This window comes from Bubalus bubalis, chromosome 1 (genome assembly GCF_019923935.1).
Source record: "Bubalus bubalis isolate 160015118507 breed Murrah chromosome 1, NDDB_SH_1, whole genome shotgun sequence".
In the NCBI taxonomy this organism is placed as follows: domain Eukaryota; kingdom Metazoa; phylum Chordata; class Mammalia; order Artiodactyla; family Bovidae; genus Bubalus; species Bubalus bubalis.
In genome coordinates this window covers 132,760,895-132,780,973 of record NC_059157.1, presented here as the reverse complement: position 1 = coordinate 132,780,973, position 20,079 = coordinate 132,760,895, and the positions used below count along the sequence as shown (strand labels likewise).

At 41.8% G+C, this 20,079-nt stretch overlaps 1 protein-coding gene across 5 annotated transcripts in view; it reads left to right on the top strand.

Moving 5' to 3' along the window:
• USP13 (ubiquitin specific peptidase 13) overlaps positions 1–20,079 on the top strand; it is a 133,834-nt gene that overhangs the window by 81,270 nt on the left and 32,485 nt on the right. For all 5 annotated transcript variants that reach the window (XM_044944435.2, XM_006054288.4, XM_044944430.2 and 2 more), the window contains 7 exons: positions 1,201–1,326; positions 2,978–3,131; positions 5,055–5,229; positions 10,804–10,892; positions 13,297–13,419; positions 14,763–14,789; positions 18,334–18,477. In XM_044944435.2, coding sequence (XP_044800370.1) covers positions 1,201–1,326; positions 2,978–3,131; positions 5,055–5,229; positions 10,804–10,892; positions 13,297–13,419; positions 14,763–14,789; positions 18,334–18,477 — 838 coding nt within the window. The remainder of the gene's footprint in view (positions 1–1,200; positions 1,327–2,977; positions 3,132–5,054; positions 5,230–10,803; positions 10,893–13,296; positions 13,420–14,762; positions 14,790–18,333; positions 18,478–20,079) is intronic.

Sequence of the window (20,079 nt, the reverse complement as noted above, 5' to 3'; positions counted from 1 at the left end):
TCCTTCTCCAATGCATGAAAGTGAAAAGTGAAAGTGAAGTCGCTCAGTTGTGTCCAATTCTTAGCGACCCCATGGACGGCAGCCCACCAGGTTCCTCTGTCCATGGGATTTTCCAGGCAAGAGTACTGGAGTGGGGTGCCATTGCCTTCTCTGATTAAAAAGCCCATTTCACATCAAATCTTGTTTAAGGCTTCTCCCACTACCAATCTCAGGTGCCTTGGAAACCAGCAGTGTAGAAAGGTCAGTGTCGGCTTGCTCTAATGTTTTTCCATTCTTGCTCCACCTCTTTCCCTCCTCAGGCTGCTCCAGGGTGAAGGGTTGGGGAGATTGGAGTTGAGGCAGAGCCTTTCCCTGAGCAGAGTGTGTTTGCTCCCTCTTGGCTGCGTGAGTCTGTGACCATGGTTGGCCTTTTGTGGGCGCATATTAGTGGTTCTTTTAGAGATGTGCTTGTCCTCTCAGTGACCCCCACGAGGACCTTTTACCTGATGCCCTGACCCAGTGACCTCTGTGAGCCCTACCCCAGCTCCTCAGCAGGCTGCCCTCCCATTGTCTTAGGCAGTGTCCTCTCTGGAGGAGCCCAGTTGCCTTCTGAGCAGTCCCTTAGCTCCCCGGGAAGTTTACACATCCAAAGTTCACAGCCAAAGTTGTCCCAGCTCTTCCCATCCTGGCAGCTGCAGGCAACCTCTTTCGGCTTCTCCAGGTGAGGGGTGGGCTCCCAGGAACGCCCTGTGATCCAGAAACAGCCCTGGGCTGGCCCCTGAGCAGTACTTTGCCTGGGGCTGGGAGGCATTTCCTCTCCTTTCTTTCATATTCTCTCCTGGTGGTGGGGAAGGGATGCTGCTGGGCTCCCCTCTCCTCTAACTTCTGGCAGAGGACTCCCTCCCACGCCCCAGTGCATCCCTAGTCTGTTCTGAAATGGGTTGTCGCAGACCAGTTTGGCCACTATGGAGTAAGTCCTATGCGGACAGAAATCAGGGTGTTTATCGTGCCTTTTAGTTTTGAGTCAACAGAAGAGCCCCATCCCATTCCCATGTCAGTTTCACAGCACAGTGCCTGGTACGCAATCAATGTCCAGTGTGTCCTGGCCGCTGTCACTGTTTAGCTAACGTGGGCTTCAGTATTCTTCTCTGAAATCCTGGCTACTGATAGTCTCCACTCTGCTTCCCACTTGTGAGTTTTGGTTTTATTTTTATATTTTAGCCTCAACAGAATGGGATCTCTCCACGCATGTTTAAGGCCTTTGTGAGCAAGAGCCACCCGGAATTCTCCTCCAACAGACAGCAGGATGCCCAGGAGTTTTTCCTGCACCTGGTGAATCTAGTAGAGGTAAGTCAACCTTTAGAACTGCTGGAAAGTGTTGTTAGAAGCGTGTCCAGCCCTCGCGTGCAGTCCCACCTGTGCGGCCAGAACGCTGCCACCCCCTAGCCTCTCCCTGTCTGGTTCCTTTTAGAGTTGGCGTCTTTGGGGCTTCCTCTGTTCGGCCCGCTTGTTGTAATTGCTCCTCAAGCCTGGCTTTCTCGGCCTTCGTGGGTCTCCCTGTTCTCCTCCTAATTTGAATGTGTTCTAGGAGTGTTTATCCATTTTTTTTGTTCCCTGTTTTTGTTTTTTGTCTCTGTGACCAGCTCCTTGAGAGTCCAATGTGGTATTTGGTGTCCTCCTATCCTCTGTCCTCCGAGATGCTCACTCTGGGCTCAGCAGAATCGAATCACATTAAATGCTGTGGTTCTTAAAGGCCACTGAGAATTTATGATTAAAGGCTTTTTCCCCCCTCTTAAAAAAATAACTACTTTTTCCCTGATGACTAGTGTGTTCTTTGTGGAAACAGAGGCACAGAAGAGAAAATCAAAACCACCCCCATACTGCCTGCTCCCCCAAACAAGCAGTGCTAACATTCTGGTGTCTGACTCCCTACCTCCACCCCAGTCATTTTCCAGGTGCACTTCATTCTCTGCTTGCTGATTTGTGAGCAGTGTTTTCCTCTTAACCTGCTGTGAACATTTTGCCATGTCATTATATACTCAAATATAGCCTACTTTCTTTTTTATTTGTGTATAATTTACATTAGTACATTTATAGAATCATATCATACATGGCTTAATTTTTTAATATAAACAAATTTTAAAATATATTTTTTAATAAAAATTTGCTTAAATTAAAAAACTTTAAATTTTTAAAAATTTACTTTTTAATTATTTTTAAGCTTTTTATTTTATATTGAGGTATAGCCAGTTAACAGTGTTGTGATAGTTTCAGGTAAACAGCAAAGGGACTCAGCCATCCATATACGTGTATCCATTCTCCCCAAACTCCCCTCCTATCCTGTCTACCACATAACATTGAGAAGAATTCCATGTGCTGTATAATAGGTCCTTGTTGGTTACCCATTTTAAGTATAGCAGTGTGTACATGTCCATCTCAAACAACCTGACTATACGTGGCTTAATTTTTCCGGTGCAGCCCTTGATTTTTTTTCCCTCCTTTCTCTTTACTTGGCCTTTCATATCTCCTTTCTTCTAATTCTGTCTAGGTCAGTCCCTCTGCCATGACTTTTGATGGCTGCATACTATTTATTTACATGATGAACTATAATTTATTTGACCAGTCTCCCATTTTTGGACTTTAGGTAACTACCAGTCTTTTGCTTTAAAGTACTCTGAACTGGTATGCCCAGAGGGAATGTTTAGTAACATCAGATCTTTTCACCAGATTTATATTTGATTCTGTGCTAATTTTTATACATGGGTGGCTCCGACAGTAAAGAATCTGCCTACAATGCAGGAGACCCAGATTCGATCCCTGGGTCAGGAAGATCCCCTGGAGAAGGGAATGGCAACCCATTCCAGTATTCTTCCCATGGACAGAGGAGCCTGGCGGAATACAGTCCATCACAAAGAGTCAGACATGACTAAAACGACATAGCATGCGTGTCCCATGAAAGTAATATAAGTTTACTGACTTGATATAATCTCATTTTCAGAGGAACCGCATTGGCTCAGAAAACCCAAGTGATGTTTTTCGGTTTTTGGTGGAAGAGCGGATTCAGTGCTGTCAGACCCGAAAAGTCCGCTACACGGAGAGGGTGGACTACCTGATGCAGTTACCTGTGGCCATGGAGGCGGCAACCAACAAAGGTAATGTTCCAAAGTGGGAGGTGAACAGAGCACTTCTTCACACGTGAAGACCCTCGAGTAAGAGATGGTGCGGTTTAGTTACTGCAGAGCTGTGTCTGGAGTAGGCCTGGAAGGGGTCTGCTCTGCATGTCTCTTCTCATCTATACTTCAGTCCCCATGTAGCTTTCTTTGAGATTTTCATGCAGCCGGTTATGGAGGAAACCTACTTCAGTGCCTATAAGTTTCAACAACAGGTTGGTTTAGAGTCAGTTTAATTTGGAGGAAATTATTTGTAATTTAACATTATCACTTACAAGTTGTGCTGTAAAGTCTGAGGGAAGTGGTCAGAACTACATTTTTTGATGTGAGCCATCAAAGAATCTGTCTTTGGCATCTGAACAAAGTGCCTGTTGTAGGTGATTAAGTGTGGCTGGGCCCTTTGTCAGGCTCCTCTTAGAAAGGTCTCTGGACCTTGGAAGCAGGAAGAAGGCAGATACCCAGGTGGAGGGGGTGATGCTCAGGGGAAATTTCCTTCAATAAGTCTGATCTGCTTCTTCAGACAAAATAGATGAATGATATTTCTTAGAACTAACATCTTAGAAGCAGAAAAAGGAGAAATATCTGCTCAATTGCTTATCTCCTGTGAACTGGTCATTTTTGTAAAGTTCAAACACTCCTTGGGTGGCTTTTTTATACTTTTTTTGCAGGGGTGGTGGGTAGTCACTTTATTGTGTTAATTGGAAAATGATTTTAAGATGAAACAATTTCCATTTTCTATAAACTTCTACAGCTTTTCGCTAGTTTTAAAAATCTTATTCATTACACAGAGTAGAAATGGGGTGGGGATCTGTGGTTTGTTTCCTTTTTAGCATGAGGCCTAATTGCTTTCTCTTGCCTACCTTGGTGGATGCTGGCTAACATATTCTACTCAGTTCTGTGATCCTCTCTAAACTCACTGTTTATAATTTATGAGTGGTAGCTATTTTTTGTTGTTGTTGTTGTTGAGAAAGGAGATTTGTAATTTAGTGTCAGGACATTGATAGCTGGAAACACGTAATGCTAGCATCCTAGACAGAAGTCCATCCTAAACCGCTGGTGGACTGGGAAATGAACTGTAAGAGCATATCCAGATATGTTTAAGAAAACACAAAGATACATCAGTGGCATCTAAAAACTGATAAATCAGAAGTGATTTTTTGTAACACAGAAGGAATTCCTGGAAAGGTCCATTTGAAATATATAGAATTTTGACTTATAGGTGGTTTCCAAGAGTAGATCCACTGACTCCTGGGAAGCTCACAGGGTACTCACTTTTTTTCCCCTGGGTGTTCAGTCATTTGAGCAGGGATAGTGTAGAAAGCCTTCTGGGTTGGCTGCTCTGCTTTCTGCAGTGTCAGGTCACCCCACATGAAGTTGTCTGGGTGGTGCTGGGTAGGATTGCAGGTCTGGTGCCTTGGGTAACTGTGTTCCTTATAGTTCATCCTGCTCTTTGGCCTGCACTCTCTGTGACCTCTCATCATGGTCAAGGGCCAGGAAGAGGTGAGCCCTCGGATTTCTCTGCATGAAATTCTCTGGTGTGGAGACTTTGTGATTAGAGGGTGGTTTGGGGTCAAACCAGTCTTGACCTCTGGATAAGTGGAAGCCCAGGTTCATGCATCACTTACAGCACATGTGTAGTCTGAACCTCTCATCTGGACCGTAATTCACAGTTCCCTCCTGTCAGCCTCAAAGAGGAACAGGCAAAAAATGAATGGCTTGATGCAGCCTGGCATTGCCACTCTAAACACGCTTTCAGCAGGCTCCTCTGGCTCTGTGGAGGGCAGCAAGTAAGCAGTCCTACCCCCAGCCCAGAAGGCTTCAGGGAAGGCTGTTCATTGTTCAGGGGGCTCTTTCCTTTCAAGAAAATAAATGACTGCAAAGTCATTTGTTTGCTCTTCTACCCAGATGAACTGATCGCCTATGAACTAACGAGAAGGGAAGCAGAATCAAACAGAAGACCCCTTCCCGAGTTGGTTCGTGCCAAGATACCATTCAGTGCCTGCCTGCAGGCCTTTTCTGAACCAGAAAATGTTGATGATTTCTGGAGCAGCGCCCTGCAAGCAAAGTCTGCGGGTGTGAAGTAAGTGTGTATGTGTGTGTGCCTGTGGGTGGCAGTAGAATGAGAAGGGGGCCTCGAGAGGTGGGGGGCAGTCGGGAAGGGCGAGGGGTGCCACTCTACAGGCCTGTGCATGCTTGCTCACGTGTGGCCAGATGGGATTATGATTTACACAACCCTAGTTCTCACAGACCTTGCTTGTATGAGGCCTATCCAGTGAAACAGGCTTGTTGTGATCTGTATCATGTGTAAGGGAGAGAATGCCTTTTTTTCTTTTTTTTTTTTTTTACTGAGCAGGTATAGCCAAGAACTCTTGTGCCCCATGGCAAGATGGTGTTAATGAATAAATTCGAAAACTACTTATGATAGTCTTCAGTATTTAAACTCCACTGTGATAGATTCTGATTCCACAGTTAAGATTTGACTTAGAACTTGGTGACTCTGTTCCTGCCTGGAGACTAGGGGTCTCAGGGCATCTCAAAGGGGGTCTCAGGGCTCCTGGGCTTTGTTCCAAAGAGCTGCTCAGACATGGTCAGGAGATGTTCTGTTTCTATATTGTGATCCTTCTTGTCAGGTCCATACATTTTTTTTTTTTTTCCTCCACTTGACACCTTAGTTGATTTTATACAGTCAAGTCCTTGCCTGTGTACTTCATGCAGTTGGAGAAAGAGAACTTACAATGGCAGAAAAAGAGGGCAGGTCTAAAAGTCTCTGGAACTCATTATTTTTAGATATTCTTCAGGCTTTTTTTTCTGGGCTCAGCCTGAGCTCTAGGTGACATGAAAGGCAGGGAAGGATGGATGAGCTGCTGCTGGCTGTTTTTTTTTTTTTTTTTTATCATAACTACAAGTAGCAGTCAAACCTGAATCGCTTATGATTGACTTCATGAGTTAAGAACGGGAAAACGAAAAGAATGTTTCAAAAGCTTTAAAGAAAAAGCCACGTTTTCTTAACAGTAATTTCTTTTAAAAAGTTTCTTCATATCCAGAGGAGAAGTATAATAGTTCAGTTATCAGTTATCCAACGTGGAGTAAGTTTTCATCCGAGGATTGCTCAGTTTGGGGGAGTGTGTATGTGTATGTATGTGCTTGTGTGTGTATGGCCTTGCAGATAAGAGTTGGCGAGCTGGCATGTTAAATGTTCGTCCTTCACTTCATTACAACTTGGGCACATCTTTGAGCAATTAGAAAGCTATACGTTTTATTAGTGGTGAAAGCAGTTTTTTTCTCTCAACTTTATTGAAGTATGATTCACATAACATTTTGTGAGTTTAAGATGTACTGTGTGGTTTTTTTTAACTTTTTTTCTTTCTTTCTTATTGACAGTAGGCTGAAGATTCCACAAACATTTATCCTTTTGTCTTTGCACTTTAATTCTGACTCTGTGTGGGAGGTGGAAGTGATCAGAAGCCTGGCGGCCTAGAAAGTCCCCAGCATCAGGTGTGAGTTGCAGAAAGGTCTTCACTGGCTGGTCTGCCTGGTCCCCCTTTTCTGCTCTTCAGAGTCTTCTAAGTACAGGGTGTGACCTACTCTCTAGGCCTGTGGGGATGGCATCTTCTCATCAGTAGGAAAAGGAGCATCTTTGAAGTGGAGCTGGGAAGTGTTAGCCTCCCACAGAGACAATCTCTTACCCTTGGGCTGGTGGTCAGGAGATCTGGATTCTTCTCCTGTGTTCACTTCCCAACTTGTGCTCTAACCTGGGGCAAAATCAGCAACCAGTTCCTTCTTACATCTGAGTGGAGGAATGATGGTTGCTGACCCACAAAATATTTAGTTGTAGGCAGAGGGGTTTCTACCTTCTCTAATCCTTAACAGTAGCTATTGAACATGTTTCTTCGTTTTCTCTTTTACATGCACACGTGTGTATGTATGTTTACATATGTCTTTGGTTTAACGCATATGAAAGTTATTATTGGATGTATCACAATTGTTGGTAATTGAAAACTGGTCTTGAGGGAAAGGAAAAAGCAGTGTTCTAGGGTGATAAAGCAACTACCATTATGGCACATTTATCAATATTATTCCATGTTATATGCTAAATGCATCCCATCAAATATTGCTTAATCACCCTAGTGCTGTGGCACAGACCCTTAGTCTCCCCAATTTACAGATGAGGAAATAAAGGGAGTATTAATAATGGCCACTAAGTGACAGACTTGGAATTCATTCATTTGAAGTTTAAACTCTTAATCCTTGTGTTGTATACTGCCCCGTATTCCTTTCCTGCTTGCTTATGCTTGTATCTTTATAATCCTTATAGTGTTGTTTATTCTTTATTATACCTTATGTTTCAAATAATAGTTCTGGGGGAACTAGTTCAGTGAATTCCTAAAATATATTTTTTTCTTTCTGTTATTTCCAGCAATATAGACATGATCTCTTTATTATGTTACTTTGGGGCCTTAAATTTTTCTTGTGTTAGACCCAGAGCCCAAAAGGCCAGGAAGAGACAAAAGATGTCCTCTTGGTAGATCTTGGGTCAGTATGGACCAGACACAAAGCTCCTTCCCTTTTTGGTCCTGAACAGACAGCGACTGGGACGAATATGTGTTTGGAAAATTTATTCACCCAGCAAATATTATTGCTCACCTAGTGTATCAGAGTCGGACACGACTGGAGCGACTTAGCAGCAGCAGCAATGTATCTTGTGCAATGAACTGAACGAGATGGAGTCCCTCCCCTCAAGGAGCTCACAGATTAAAGGTTGATAGGGACAGATTTCATTTTAACCTTATCATTCATGAACAGAAAGGAACGGCGTGTGGTTCAGAGCATGGGCTTTAGGTGGACTAGCAGCATTTGAATCCTCAGTGTAGAACTTACTGGTATGTGACCTTGGCCAAGTGACCTCACCTCCATAAACTTCAGTTTCCTTATATGTAAACTGGGGATAATGATAGAACTTTATAGGGTTGAGGTGAGGATCAAGCATAAAATGCTTTCATAGTGCCTGGTGGAGTAAATATACACTGTGACTGTTATTACATTACTTTTATCTTTTTTTACCTTGGATTATACAGTTTGTGTTGATTAATTATGTTTTTAATTATGATTTGGTTAATTATGTGGTTGATTAACTATGTTTTCAATGTATTTAATGGAAATGATAGAATTTTTTTAGTCACCAGGTTTTCAATAGTGTTAATAAATTCAGGGAGACAGACAGTTTATATATCAATATATTTTTCTTAATAAGGTTTTCATAATGTTTTTGCTTGAATTTGTAACCAGTGAACAATCGATGCGTATTAAATAAGGTAATGAGTTGTTGGTAGATAATGCTGTACTGTTGTCAGTCACTGTTCTAAGCTCTTTAGTCTAACTCAGTTCCTGTAGCAGTTCTTTGGGTGAATTTACTCAGTGTCTATCTAGACCTTTTTGAATAATTTATATTTCAGTGGACTTTATTAAGTATATAACTTTTCAAGAAAAATTTTAATTCCAGGAATTAATTTTAGGAATAGAAGAGTAACTGGTGCATAATTTATAACCTTACTAGATTTAACAACAAACTTGATGTCCCAAACCTGCAATTAATGAATGCCAAGTGTTAGTATTGAGGTTGACTTGAACATATTTATATTAAGCAGTTACTGAATGTGTGATTCAAGTTGAGACCCTATATACAAAGGTTAATAAGGGATGTTTAACCAACAGGAAAAATACAATGTGGGCATCATCTAACCTGCTTTCTGGTACTCTTAGATTGGTAGCTACCCACCACAAAGTGATGCATTAAATTATCAGCCTTAAGTTCCCTCTACTGCCTCCCACTCCATGGTATATTACCAGCTGATTCCTCACCCAGATACTGATCACAGAGCAACTTCAGGAATCTTTGGGATCCTGAACCACAGTCTGGAAATCATTGATGACTTTTGGTTGACTTCATTGTTATATATTTTCCAGATTTTAAATTTATGTGGTTAGAGGATGGGGTCAGAGAGGTGACACTTTTATAGTGGTTGAAAATATCAGATGGCGTTTCTTGGTTTTTGGTGAAATTGAGGACTTGGCTATATTTAAGAATGATATTAATACTGCTTCTCAGAAGTTAGGAACACCTAATTAGAGATAATATATAATTTCTGGAGAGTGAGCTAGGCTAATAGATCAGCTCCTTAGGATAGTTAAGCTCTTGTTTTTTGAGAAACTCCTTCATTGCCTGTACACTTCTACCTTCCTTGTGATGGGGAATTTGAAGTCCAGAGTGGTTAAGTGACCTGCTTGGGGCAAAATACAGGTCAGTGACAAACCAGCTCAGTGTCCTTGGTCCCGTGGATTCTAGCTCTTGCATGACAAGATCATGCTAACTCCTTGGCTGCACACAGCACATTCTGGTGTGCCAGGTGGTTTCATGACACTGCATGACCATTGCATAGCCCTGGCAGGCAGGTGTTCCTAATAAACCCATTTTGTAAATGGGAAGCCTCAAGGAGGGTTAGATTCGGAGTGCATTAAGTAGCATCCAGGTCTTCTGACACTTTTTGGACCGTTCTCTGCCCCTGAACTGGCTTTTCTTCTACACTAGGGGGCAGCGGTGCATTTGTATTTGATTTCTGAGTTCTAGGAGGATGCATTCCACATAGATTTGAAAAGTGGTTTGTAGGAAACATGTCCTAGAATCTTTTATTTTAAAAGATCTGTTTAAAAGATCTATCGTATCTGTTTAAATCTAAGTTTTTTCTATATACCTTACTGTACTCAGATTGACACTTGAGTAGAAATGGTTTTTATAAACAAGATAATAAATGTGGAGAGAATGAGCTGAAACCGGGGCATGTATTTGATGTATTAGTTGAATAGTTTGGCATAAAACCATCAAAGGCAAGTCCAGGCAATTCAGCATTCATGAAAGTTTGAAAGGGAACTTAGACATTAACCATATATATTAATTTTTAAAATTGAAGGCCCAGATTTAGATATTTTAGATACCTCATAGTACACACACACACACAAACACACACACACACCCACTCACCCACCCACACCCCCCCTTTAGGATCCATGGGGCCATAGATTTTAGGTGCGGTAGTATTTTAATGAGGCCCTGGCATTTCCAGTAGTCAGCCTCAACCAAAGTTCTGATATAACCTCCTGATGCCAACTCTGTGCTACAAGATAGAGACTTGTGGTTGGAGCAGATTGGGGTATGTCAGGATTGCTCAGGGAGCTTCTTCAAACTTCATATACAAACACAATGTGAGGTGCCCCTGTGTATCTGCAAATATGTGTGACACTACCAAGGGTTTTAGAAAAACACAAACGTTTATAGTTGAAAACCACTTTTCAGAAATACAAAATGCCATAGCAAAGTAAAAGTAGTAATTTTGCAGGGTGTCCAAAATCATCCTTGGGGACAACCTTGTCCTATGTTAAACATTGTCCTCTCGTGGAAAGGCCAGGATGAGTGGTGAGGTGGTGTGTGTGTCCACTCCTGTGTGTGTGTGTCTGCTCACGTGTGCGTGTGTGTCCCTCCTCTTCACTGCAGGCCCTGGGACTGCTGGGGGTGCCTCAGACACAGCTTATGATGCTTCATGAACTGTATCCAATATTCTTATTGCCTGTTTCATTGATCTAATCCCCTTGTGTTTCCCAGAACATCTCGCTTTGCCTCATTCCCTGAATACTTGGTAGTGCAGATAAAGAAGTTCACTTTTGGTCTTGACTGGGTTCCCAAAAAATTTGGTAGGTATCTTTTGCATGCTTTTGCTTAAAACGTCAAATTAGCTATTTAAAAAACATGGCATGTGAAAGAGCCCATGAGGTTGGCTGCCAGAAACGGTCTCATTTCATTCTTTTCCCATGATTCCCACCTTTCTCTTTTGAAAGATATGATAAGCACTGGTGGTAGTAAAAAAAAATAAATAAACACAAATTGCCACTTGCTTGCCACCTCTCTAATAATGGGTTCTGAAATGGCCAGAATCTAAGAGTGAAAACAGGAGCCTCACAATTTCAAATCATGCCTCCCAAACTGTAATGTGATCTTGGTAAAATGTAGGTGCTGATTCAGCAGGTCTGGGATGGGGCCAGGGCTCTATAGTCTAACACGTGCCCAGGTGATGCTGATGCTGCTAGTGCTTCTGGTCCAAAAGCCATGCTTGGAGGTGCTGGTAACTGAAGAGGTATCAGTACTCTTTTTAGCATCTCTCCTCGACCTCTAAAGCGGGCGGGTATGGCTAATGACATTTGTTTAAATCATATGAATTTTATTAATAATAACATGAGTACAGTCAGTTGTATTAAAAAGAAAAAGGGATGTGACTTTGGCCGAATTGGGCTTCTTTCTAATCTTAAAGGCCCTTGACAACTGTTAGAGTTTATCCTTCCAGACAATGAGTAAGAACATTTTCTCTACCATCTCAATCAGATATGAATGTGTTCCTAGGCTGTCCTCAGGGCCGTGGAAGTCCATACAGTTTTAACCTCTGATTTCTCAAGCAAGGACCTCAGACTGCTTGCCAGTCTTTTAGTGTCTATGTTTTTGAGCACTTAAAAAACAAGTCAGTCCTAGGTTGGTTAATTAAGAACTCATCTGCTCCTCTGAAGGGGATAAGTAAAAAGAATGTAAAATCTGCAGGAGTGATTTCCCAGAAACCTCTGGCACCAGCAGTTAGCATAGCACTGATCTCCACGTGGCTTTATGCAGCCCGTGGACCCGCAGCTCATTCCTCTTTTCCTGGTGGAATGATTTTGTGGGCAGGGAGGAGGGCCAAGGGCAGGTTGCTCATCACTCAGCCTCTCCTCCTTGGACCCAAGATGCACCCCAGAGAGAAAACTGACTTCTTCTAAAGGCCTTGAACTGCTTTGGAAACAGTTTTATTTTCTTTGTCCTTGGAATTTTGGTAAAGGATGCCAAATTCAGATCAGATTTCATAGTCTTGCTGAATTTAAAGCAGCCCCAAAGCTTTCTTTCATGAACCTGAAATTTTCTGTTGAGGAACAGTTGTTTTGATTTTGTTCGTCAGACATTGTGTTTGATTTTGCTATTTGCTGAGATTAAAAATTTTTTTTTAAACTAAGCCTTTTCTTTGGGTGGTTGTTTTAAAGCAGGACTTACACACCTAACATTGTAGCTGGTTTTGGGGATGGTGTTTTCAGATTCTGTTTGCTAGCCTGAGAGACACATCCTGCACCAATATTTGAGCCCATTTTCCATTATTACCATATCTGACTGTGTGCAGTACGAATTCACAACAGGCTGTTAGACTCATACATACATTTTGTATTTGAGTAAGTCAACATAATGACAACTGAGCTGAGAAGTTAAAAAAAGTATGCCTCAAGATGAATACACTTGAAGTTCAATTAATTTCTTTAAAGCTTCAGATTTTATTACCTCCGGTAGAATAATTACAGTACCCATGGTGATCAGAGAAAAGGCATAAACTATGGGTTGCCAACTCAAATGCCTAATGAGGACAGAGTGATAATGTAAGTGACAGAAGTAGGCTGGTATAAGAAACACACAGCTATAGCTGTCTTGTCCTTTTTTGAGTATCCCATTTTGGATGAAGACGTGGATTCAGGAAAACATTTCCCTATCATAAGAATCAGAATAGCACACACGTGATGCTCAGGATCATGGGGGCAGGAGGGAGTGGTGAGGTCTGTGGTAGACAGATATGGAGGGCACATTACCTTGGAGTGAAAGCTGAGAATCAGCCCCAGGCAGATGTTATCACATGAGCCTCTGTTACAGCTTTTTGTTTTTGTTTTTTCAAAATGAGTTGGAAGTCTGGAGTTTTGAATTGAAATTTTTGATTTAAAAATTGGAATTTGTTGCCAACGTTTTAAAAACATCCAACAGAAAGAGTCTACAGATGTTGTATGGGCTCCCAGTTTTCGACCTCTGGCTTCCCTCATTTCTTGTTGTTCAGTGTGAAATCCTGCATCTGTGTTTCCCCCGGTTCTACATTAAACTCTAATCAGTCTTAGTCAGTTTTCTGGTCCCGTGACTTACTCCCAGGAACTATAACACATCCCTTGGCTCTGCCTAGACACGTGTGCTTAGTTAGTGGTGCTAGATTGAGGAGGTGATTGTGGTTATTTGGAGAGTCCAGTGAGTATAATCTCTCTCATTTTGCAGATGTTTCTATTGATATGCCAGACCTACTTGATATCAACCATCTCCGAGCCAGGGGGTTGCAGCCAGGAGAGGAGGAACTTCCAGACATCAGCCCCCCCATAGTGATTCCTGATGACTCTAAAGGTACCGTCTTCTGCCAGGAGGACCTTCTCGATGCCTTCCTGCTCCTTTGCTGGAATAGTCCCTTTTCTTCCCACACTCTGTTGCCCTGTGTTGTAACCCACCATAGACATACAGAATTGAAGCCTGGCTGCAAACCTTGAGCTTAAAATATTAATAGTCACAGGAAGAGGCACAGCCCCAACATGAGTGAACCAAATGGAACCATGGAAATCACAAGCAGCAGAGGGCAGCAGGTCTCCAGGAAGGTTTTGGGTTACCTTGCCTCTGGCTTTGCCTCCCTCCTCCCTTCTCTGATAAGCCTATGGGGAAGAGGAGTGTGTTTTCAGTGGGCTCTCAGTCTAGGGGAGCTGTGTCCTTCTTGGAGTATCTTTGGAGAACCAAAAAGGGAAATTGAACAGTGTGTGTTGGTTTTAAAAATCTTGCCCACGTCTCACCTCCCCAGCTTCATTACTGCTTCATAGCAAGAGAACAGTTTGAGCTTCTCTTACTCTCTGTGAACCTTAAAGTGGTCCTTGTGAAGAGTACTTTTTAAGAGAAAAGTACATGTGAAAAATCATTGCCTTTGTGAGTCCAAGAACAGCATGGAGAGATCTTGGCTTTATTATTAGTTCAGTTATTCTGGTGAAATCAGTTTCCTTCTGGCTTTATTAGCCCATGTGTTTGCTGTTTGCCTTCCTAATGAGTTAATTAGGTACATTAGCTAATAGTGCCAGAGTGCTTAGGGCACCTGCCCCACAGGATGTCTGTGAGCTGAGCAGTGACCATTATTGGTGACCCTGTTGGGGTATAAAGTGAATCCGGGAGGAGCAAGAGAGGAGTCAAGATTGGCACCTGTGTTACATTATTCTCTAACGCTAAGTCCAATGCTAAATTGCAGAGGGTGGAGAGCAGGGAAGGGGTCTGTAGGTGGGGTGGTCCAGGCTATGTGGTATAGGTGGTTCATTAAAGGAATTCCAAAAAGATCAGTCCTCAGAGTGTCAGAGAACTGCAAGATGGTTTATTAGCATCGCTCCTGCCTTTTCTGACGTTTATAACAGAGTTCTTGGATTGTAATTATATGGAGTTCTCAGAAGCACAGGGAAGGAAATTATTTAGTTCTTTAAGATGATCAGCAGAGCATCATGTTTTATCTGCTCTAAATGCCTGAAACTGGGTATTCTCCCTCCTTCCTGGAATGACTTTATGTCAGGTTGGCTGGTCTGCGTGGAGGACCAGGGGGCTGACAACAGTGTGGGGTGTTAATGGGTGGGGGTGAGGGAGTGCTCCGGGTTAACTCTTTTTCTTTCTCTAGAACTCTTTGCCATGGTTGGGTCTCACTTCCTACCCTCTCCTTTGATTTCCAGATCGCCTGATGACCCAGTTGATAGACCGTATGTATCTTTTGTTTTTTCTCAGTGTCCTACCATTGTTACTGGTCTAAATGCATTTAGCTGTGGGGGTTCAGTAAAGGGCGTTGTTCTGTACATGTGTATGTGCAGCTTTTCCTGGGTGGGAACAAACCTTGGTCTGCAAGTTGAGATCACAGCAAATCTAAACCAGTAATGTGGTGAATAGATGGCCCTGTGTTTCAGGAGAGAGAACTTCAACGTGAGAGCCAGCCAGCCCTGAGTCGGAATCTTGGCTTTGCCATTTGTGGCTGTGTGAGCTAGAATCATGGACTTCTCTGAGCCTCAGTTTCCTCATATGTGAATGGGGGATACTGATGCCATGTCTTCCCTCCCTGGCCACATGAGTAGGTCTCTTGCTGCACTGATAGCACAGGGACCTGTCACTTTGTCCACTCCTTCAGGACACATAATGAAGATACACGGTTGACAGGACATGGTAGTATTAATTAATACTCTTAAGGGTGTCAGTGTCATTGGATTGTTTGTTAATTTTGTAGTCATTTAGTTCCTTAATCCCGGAGAAGGCAATGGCACCCCACTCCAGTACTCTTGCCTGGAAAATCCCACGGACATGACTGAGCGACTTTACTTTCACTTTTCACTTTCATGCACTGGAGAAGGAAATGGCAAGCCACTCCAGTGCTCTTGCCTGGAGAATCCCAGGGACGGGGGAGCCTGGTGGGCTGCTGTCTATGGGGTCGCACAGAGTCGGACACGACTGAAGCGACTTAGCAGCAGCAGCAGCAGCAGCAGTTCCTTAATCCTGGGTGAGCTGATACTTTTGATTTTCGAAAGAACATGAAAAAAAGCAAACTATTTTATAGTCAATATTTAGATATTAATTAGGAGGAAGAAGGAGTATGTAATAACACAAAATACTCTGAATTTTTTTGTCTACAAAGCCTTGTCAGAGACACTATTGTTAATTTAGAAGTTCAGGTGTTTTACTTTGCCAGAAAAACACTTTATGTGATTGATCACGTGACTTAGACCTCCATGCTTGCCTTCTTGGGTCAATTTTGATTTGCTGGTTGCTAGAAGAGGCTGTTAGGGGCAGCGAGGGTCATGGGCAAACCATTGCCTCTGCAAATAATCTGATTGTAATGATAACCGTATTTTTGAATGGTTACCATGAGTCATTGTTGAGTTTATGACTCCATAAATTCTTTTAACCGTGTATAAATGTACTATTATAATAATACAAAGGCCAGCTTCTTATTTGATTGTCACAGTAAGATGGGCAGAGCAGGTGACCTTTATACAGAGGATAAAAGTGATACCCAGGAAAGTTCAGAGACCTGAGAGCTGGGACCAGAGCCAGGGCTAGGCGTCAGGCATGCTGTCCTGTCACTTGACCTTGTCTGGAGTGTGAGGAGTTTGCTGGCTGTCCCAACCCTGCAGAGAGCCAGTCTCCAGGATCTCGCCCCAGGGGAGGTGAAGGGTGGCTGGAGCTGTATCAGAGGAGTCTGACTGACTGAGCAGTTCAGCTCACAGTCAGCAGTTTTCCATTTTCCTCCTGATCTAAGCCTGCTGTATTCACCAGGAGAAAACAACATTATCTGAGATTAATTTACATTTATTTCTCACACATTTAAAAGGAGTAATTTTGATTATATTCTTACTATAAATGAAAAGATGTATAGAAATTACCTATTAGTGGTGAGTCATCTCTGGTTTCATCACCCATCTATAACCAGTATTAACATTTGGCATCTGTCCTTCTGCTATTCTTTACCTATGCCTGGTTCTACTCTATTTTCCCCAAAATGGAATTAGACATTTTCAATTTAATATGCTGTAACATGCATGCATACACTTATTAAGCTGCATTACTTAACTGCATTCTAGAGAACAGAGTCTTTCACAAGGTGTTGAAAAGTATTCTCTGAAAGAGTTTCATAGTTTCTGCCCAGAGGAATCCTTTTTTTAATTACTAAAACTTTAAAATGTTTAAAAAATTTTATTTGAAGTATCATTGATTTACAATGTCATATTAGTTCAGGTATATAGCACAGTGATTCAGTTATACATATATGTGTCTATTTTTTTATATCGAGTATAGTTCCCTTTCCTATACAGTCGGTCCTTGTTGGTTATCTACTGTGTATACTGTAGTATGAACATGTCAGTCCAAACCTACTGCAGGAGTCTGTATTACAGGACTCTAGAATTTTCACTGCCTTAATGCACACTGTGAATTTCTGGGGAGAACAGAGAACGTAGGTTTAAAAACCTTATTTGACCGCGGGAGCCCTTTGTTTTGTGGTTCGTTAATTTTGTGGTTCATCTCTCTTAGAACACTAGGATTCTCTAGAACACAATTGAGGAATCATTGTTGTCCTATATCATTGCTTTCTTAAAATTTTATCTTGATAGCATGTTTCATGTATCCTCATTGTGAGATAGAACTTTGGTAAATACATTTTCAGTATAATTTTTGTAGAACAGATATTTCTGTTCCTCAGTTCTACTGATTGCTGCCTCTGGCAGAGTTTTCAGTAGATTATAGACCTCAGGGCATGGAAAACAAAAGGGGGATATTTTGTGCTCCAGTTCCCTCTCAGCCTTTGGTGTAATTTGAGAGCCTCGTGTGGGTGGTATGTGTACACACACATGGACATACATACACACCCATGTACAAGTATGTGTATGAATGAATATACATACAAACCTATAGACATGTGTATGTATAGGTGTGTGTTTACACACCTCTGTACCCATGGTTTAGTCATGAAGTCGTGTCTGACTCTTGTGACCCCATGGACTATAGGCCACCAGGCTCCTCTGTCCATAGGATTTTCCAGGCAGGAATACTGGAGTGGGTTGCCATTTCCTTCTCTAGGGCATCCTCCTGACCTGGGGATTGAACACAGGTCTCCTGCATTGCAGGCAGATTCTTTCCCGTCTATGCCTCCAGGGAAGCCCTCTCTACCCATATCTATATATTATTGTGAAAAGAAAAGAAAACCTGTGTCTAAGCCAAAGTTCGGTTTGTAAAGCAATCTTTTTAAATATCTTAAGTGTATACAGTTAAAAATTTCCCTTCTATCTTAATGTCAGGCTCTCCATTTCTGAGAGTGATTGCATCCTTTGATTGCTGATATATCTGAAGACCTGCTATAACTTCCTGTGAGGTTTAAGGAATAAGCTTTTTGGCCTGTAGAGAAGGCTTTCTCTTCCAATTTCAGTCCTAAGAGAGCCTGCTGTAGTGGTCTTGAGAGTGATGTAAGAGACTGAAATGGTTCTGGGAATACACTAGATCTCCCCATAGGAAATTAGGGAGTTGTTTTTCAGTGCTTGGCTTGTTCAGGTAATTACCATGGTTCCTGTTTAGGTCAAAGATAAAAACTCAGCTCAAATAGCTTAATATTTGGATGGCTTAAAACAAAACACAGTTAAACCACCATCTAAACATTAAACAAAATAGCACCTTCTTTGGGTAGCATGTGGATAAGGGGTGAAGAGAAGCAAGACAAGAAGAAATAGGGTTGACTTTTTACACCAGACTATCCTGTGTGCTCTGTAGCATCAGATATTGATGAGTCTTCGGTGATGCAGCTGGCTGAGATGGGCTTCCCTCTAGAAGCATGTCGGAAGGCTGTGTATTTTACTGGAAATATGGGAGCCGAGGTGGCCTTCAACTGGATTGTTGTTCACATGGAAGAGCCAGGTAGGTGGTCAGAAAATGGGATGGCTTTGGAGTCTGACATGATTGGGTCTCAGTGATGTTAAGCCTTGGTCCTTCTGTGTCTTCAGGGTGTGTCCCAGAAAATGATTTGTCAGCTCATAATCTGCTGCATGGAGTGGATGGGAAAGGATGGTTATTTTGCCTGTGTAGCAAAGTCACAGTCTTTTCTTTCCTCTTTTAAATAACAGCTTTGTTGAGAGAGAATTCACACTTTTAAAATGTATAATTCAGTAGCAAAAAAAAAAAAAAAAAAAAAAAAAATTGGAGAGATGTGCGATATACTTCTAGCTAAGAAATGATGAGAACTTGAGATAAAAGAATGTGCATGAAGAAATAGAGGCTGTTTAGTTAGCATTAACTTTTATCCTGAAGTATACATTTCAGTTGTATAAATCTTAATTATGTTGAATTGGTTCATAGTGCTTTTTAGGTCTACTATATCCTTCTACTTTTCTGTCTATTCATTCTATTAATTTTTGAGTTTGATATTGAAACTCCAACTAAAAATCTTAATTTATCTACTTAAATAATTGTAATATATAGTGGAACTATATGTATCTTTGTTCTGTATTTTCCAAGTCTCCTGTAAATGTGTTATCATACTTTCAGAATTTAAAAAATAAAGAGGATAAAGACTTTTCCCAGATAAAAAGTGTATATTACAGTGGTTTTTAGTAAATTCACAGAGTTTTGCAACCATCCAAAAAGAAATTCTGTAGATAATAGAAGTCACTTTCCATTTTCCCTGTTCTTCCCAGCCCCTGGCAATCACTAGTCAACGTTCTTTCTGGCTCTGTGGATTTGTCTGTTCTGGATGTTTCATATGAATGGAATCATGCAATGTTTGTTTCTGGTTTCTATCACTTAGCATCATGCTTTTAAGGTTCATTTATGTGTGGCATGTATTGGTACTTTATTTCTTTTTATGGTTGAATAAGTCTGTTGTATGGGCATACTATGTTTTATTTATCCTTTCATCAGTTGATGGATATTTGGGTTTCCACTTTTAGGCTATTATGAATAATGCTGCTATAAACATTTTGTGTACAAAGTTTTTTTAGAAATATATTTTAAAAATTTATTTTTGGCTTCACTGGGTTTTTGTTGCTGTGTGTGGGCTTTCTCTAGGTGCAGCGAGCGAGGGCTGCCCTTCATTGTGGTTCACGGGCTTCTCATTGCGGTGGTGTCTCTTTGTGGCTTCATCGTGGCACACAGGCTCAAGTGCAGGAGCTTCAGCAGCTGCAGCACATGGGCTCAGTAGTTGTGGTGCAAGGGCTTAGTTGCTATGAAGCATGTGGGATCACCCCCTACCAGGGATTGAACCTGTGTCCTCTGCATTGACAGGCAGATTCTCAGCCACCAGACGATCAGGGAAGTCCCCGTGTACAAATATGTATATGGACATGTTTTCATTTCTTGTGAGTGGAATTTCTCTGTCATATAGTAACTCCATGTTTAACTCTTAGAAACTACCGAATTGTTTTTTAACAGTGACTGTATAACATCCCCACTAGCAATGTATGAGGGCTCCAGTTTTTCTACGTCCTCACCAACCCTTGTTAAATCTCATTGTGGTTTTGATTT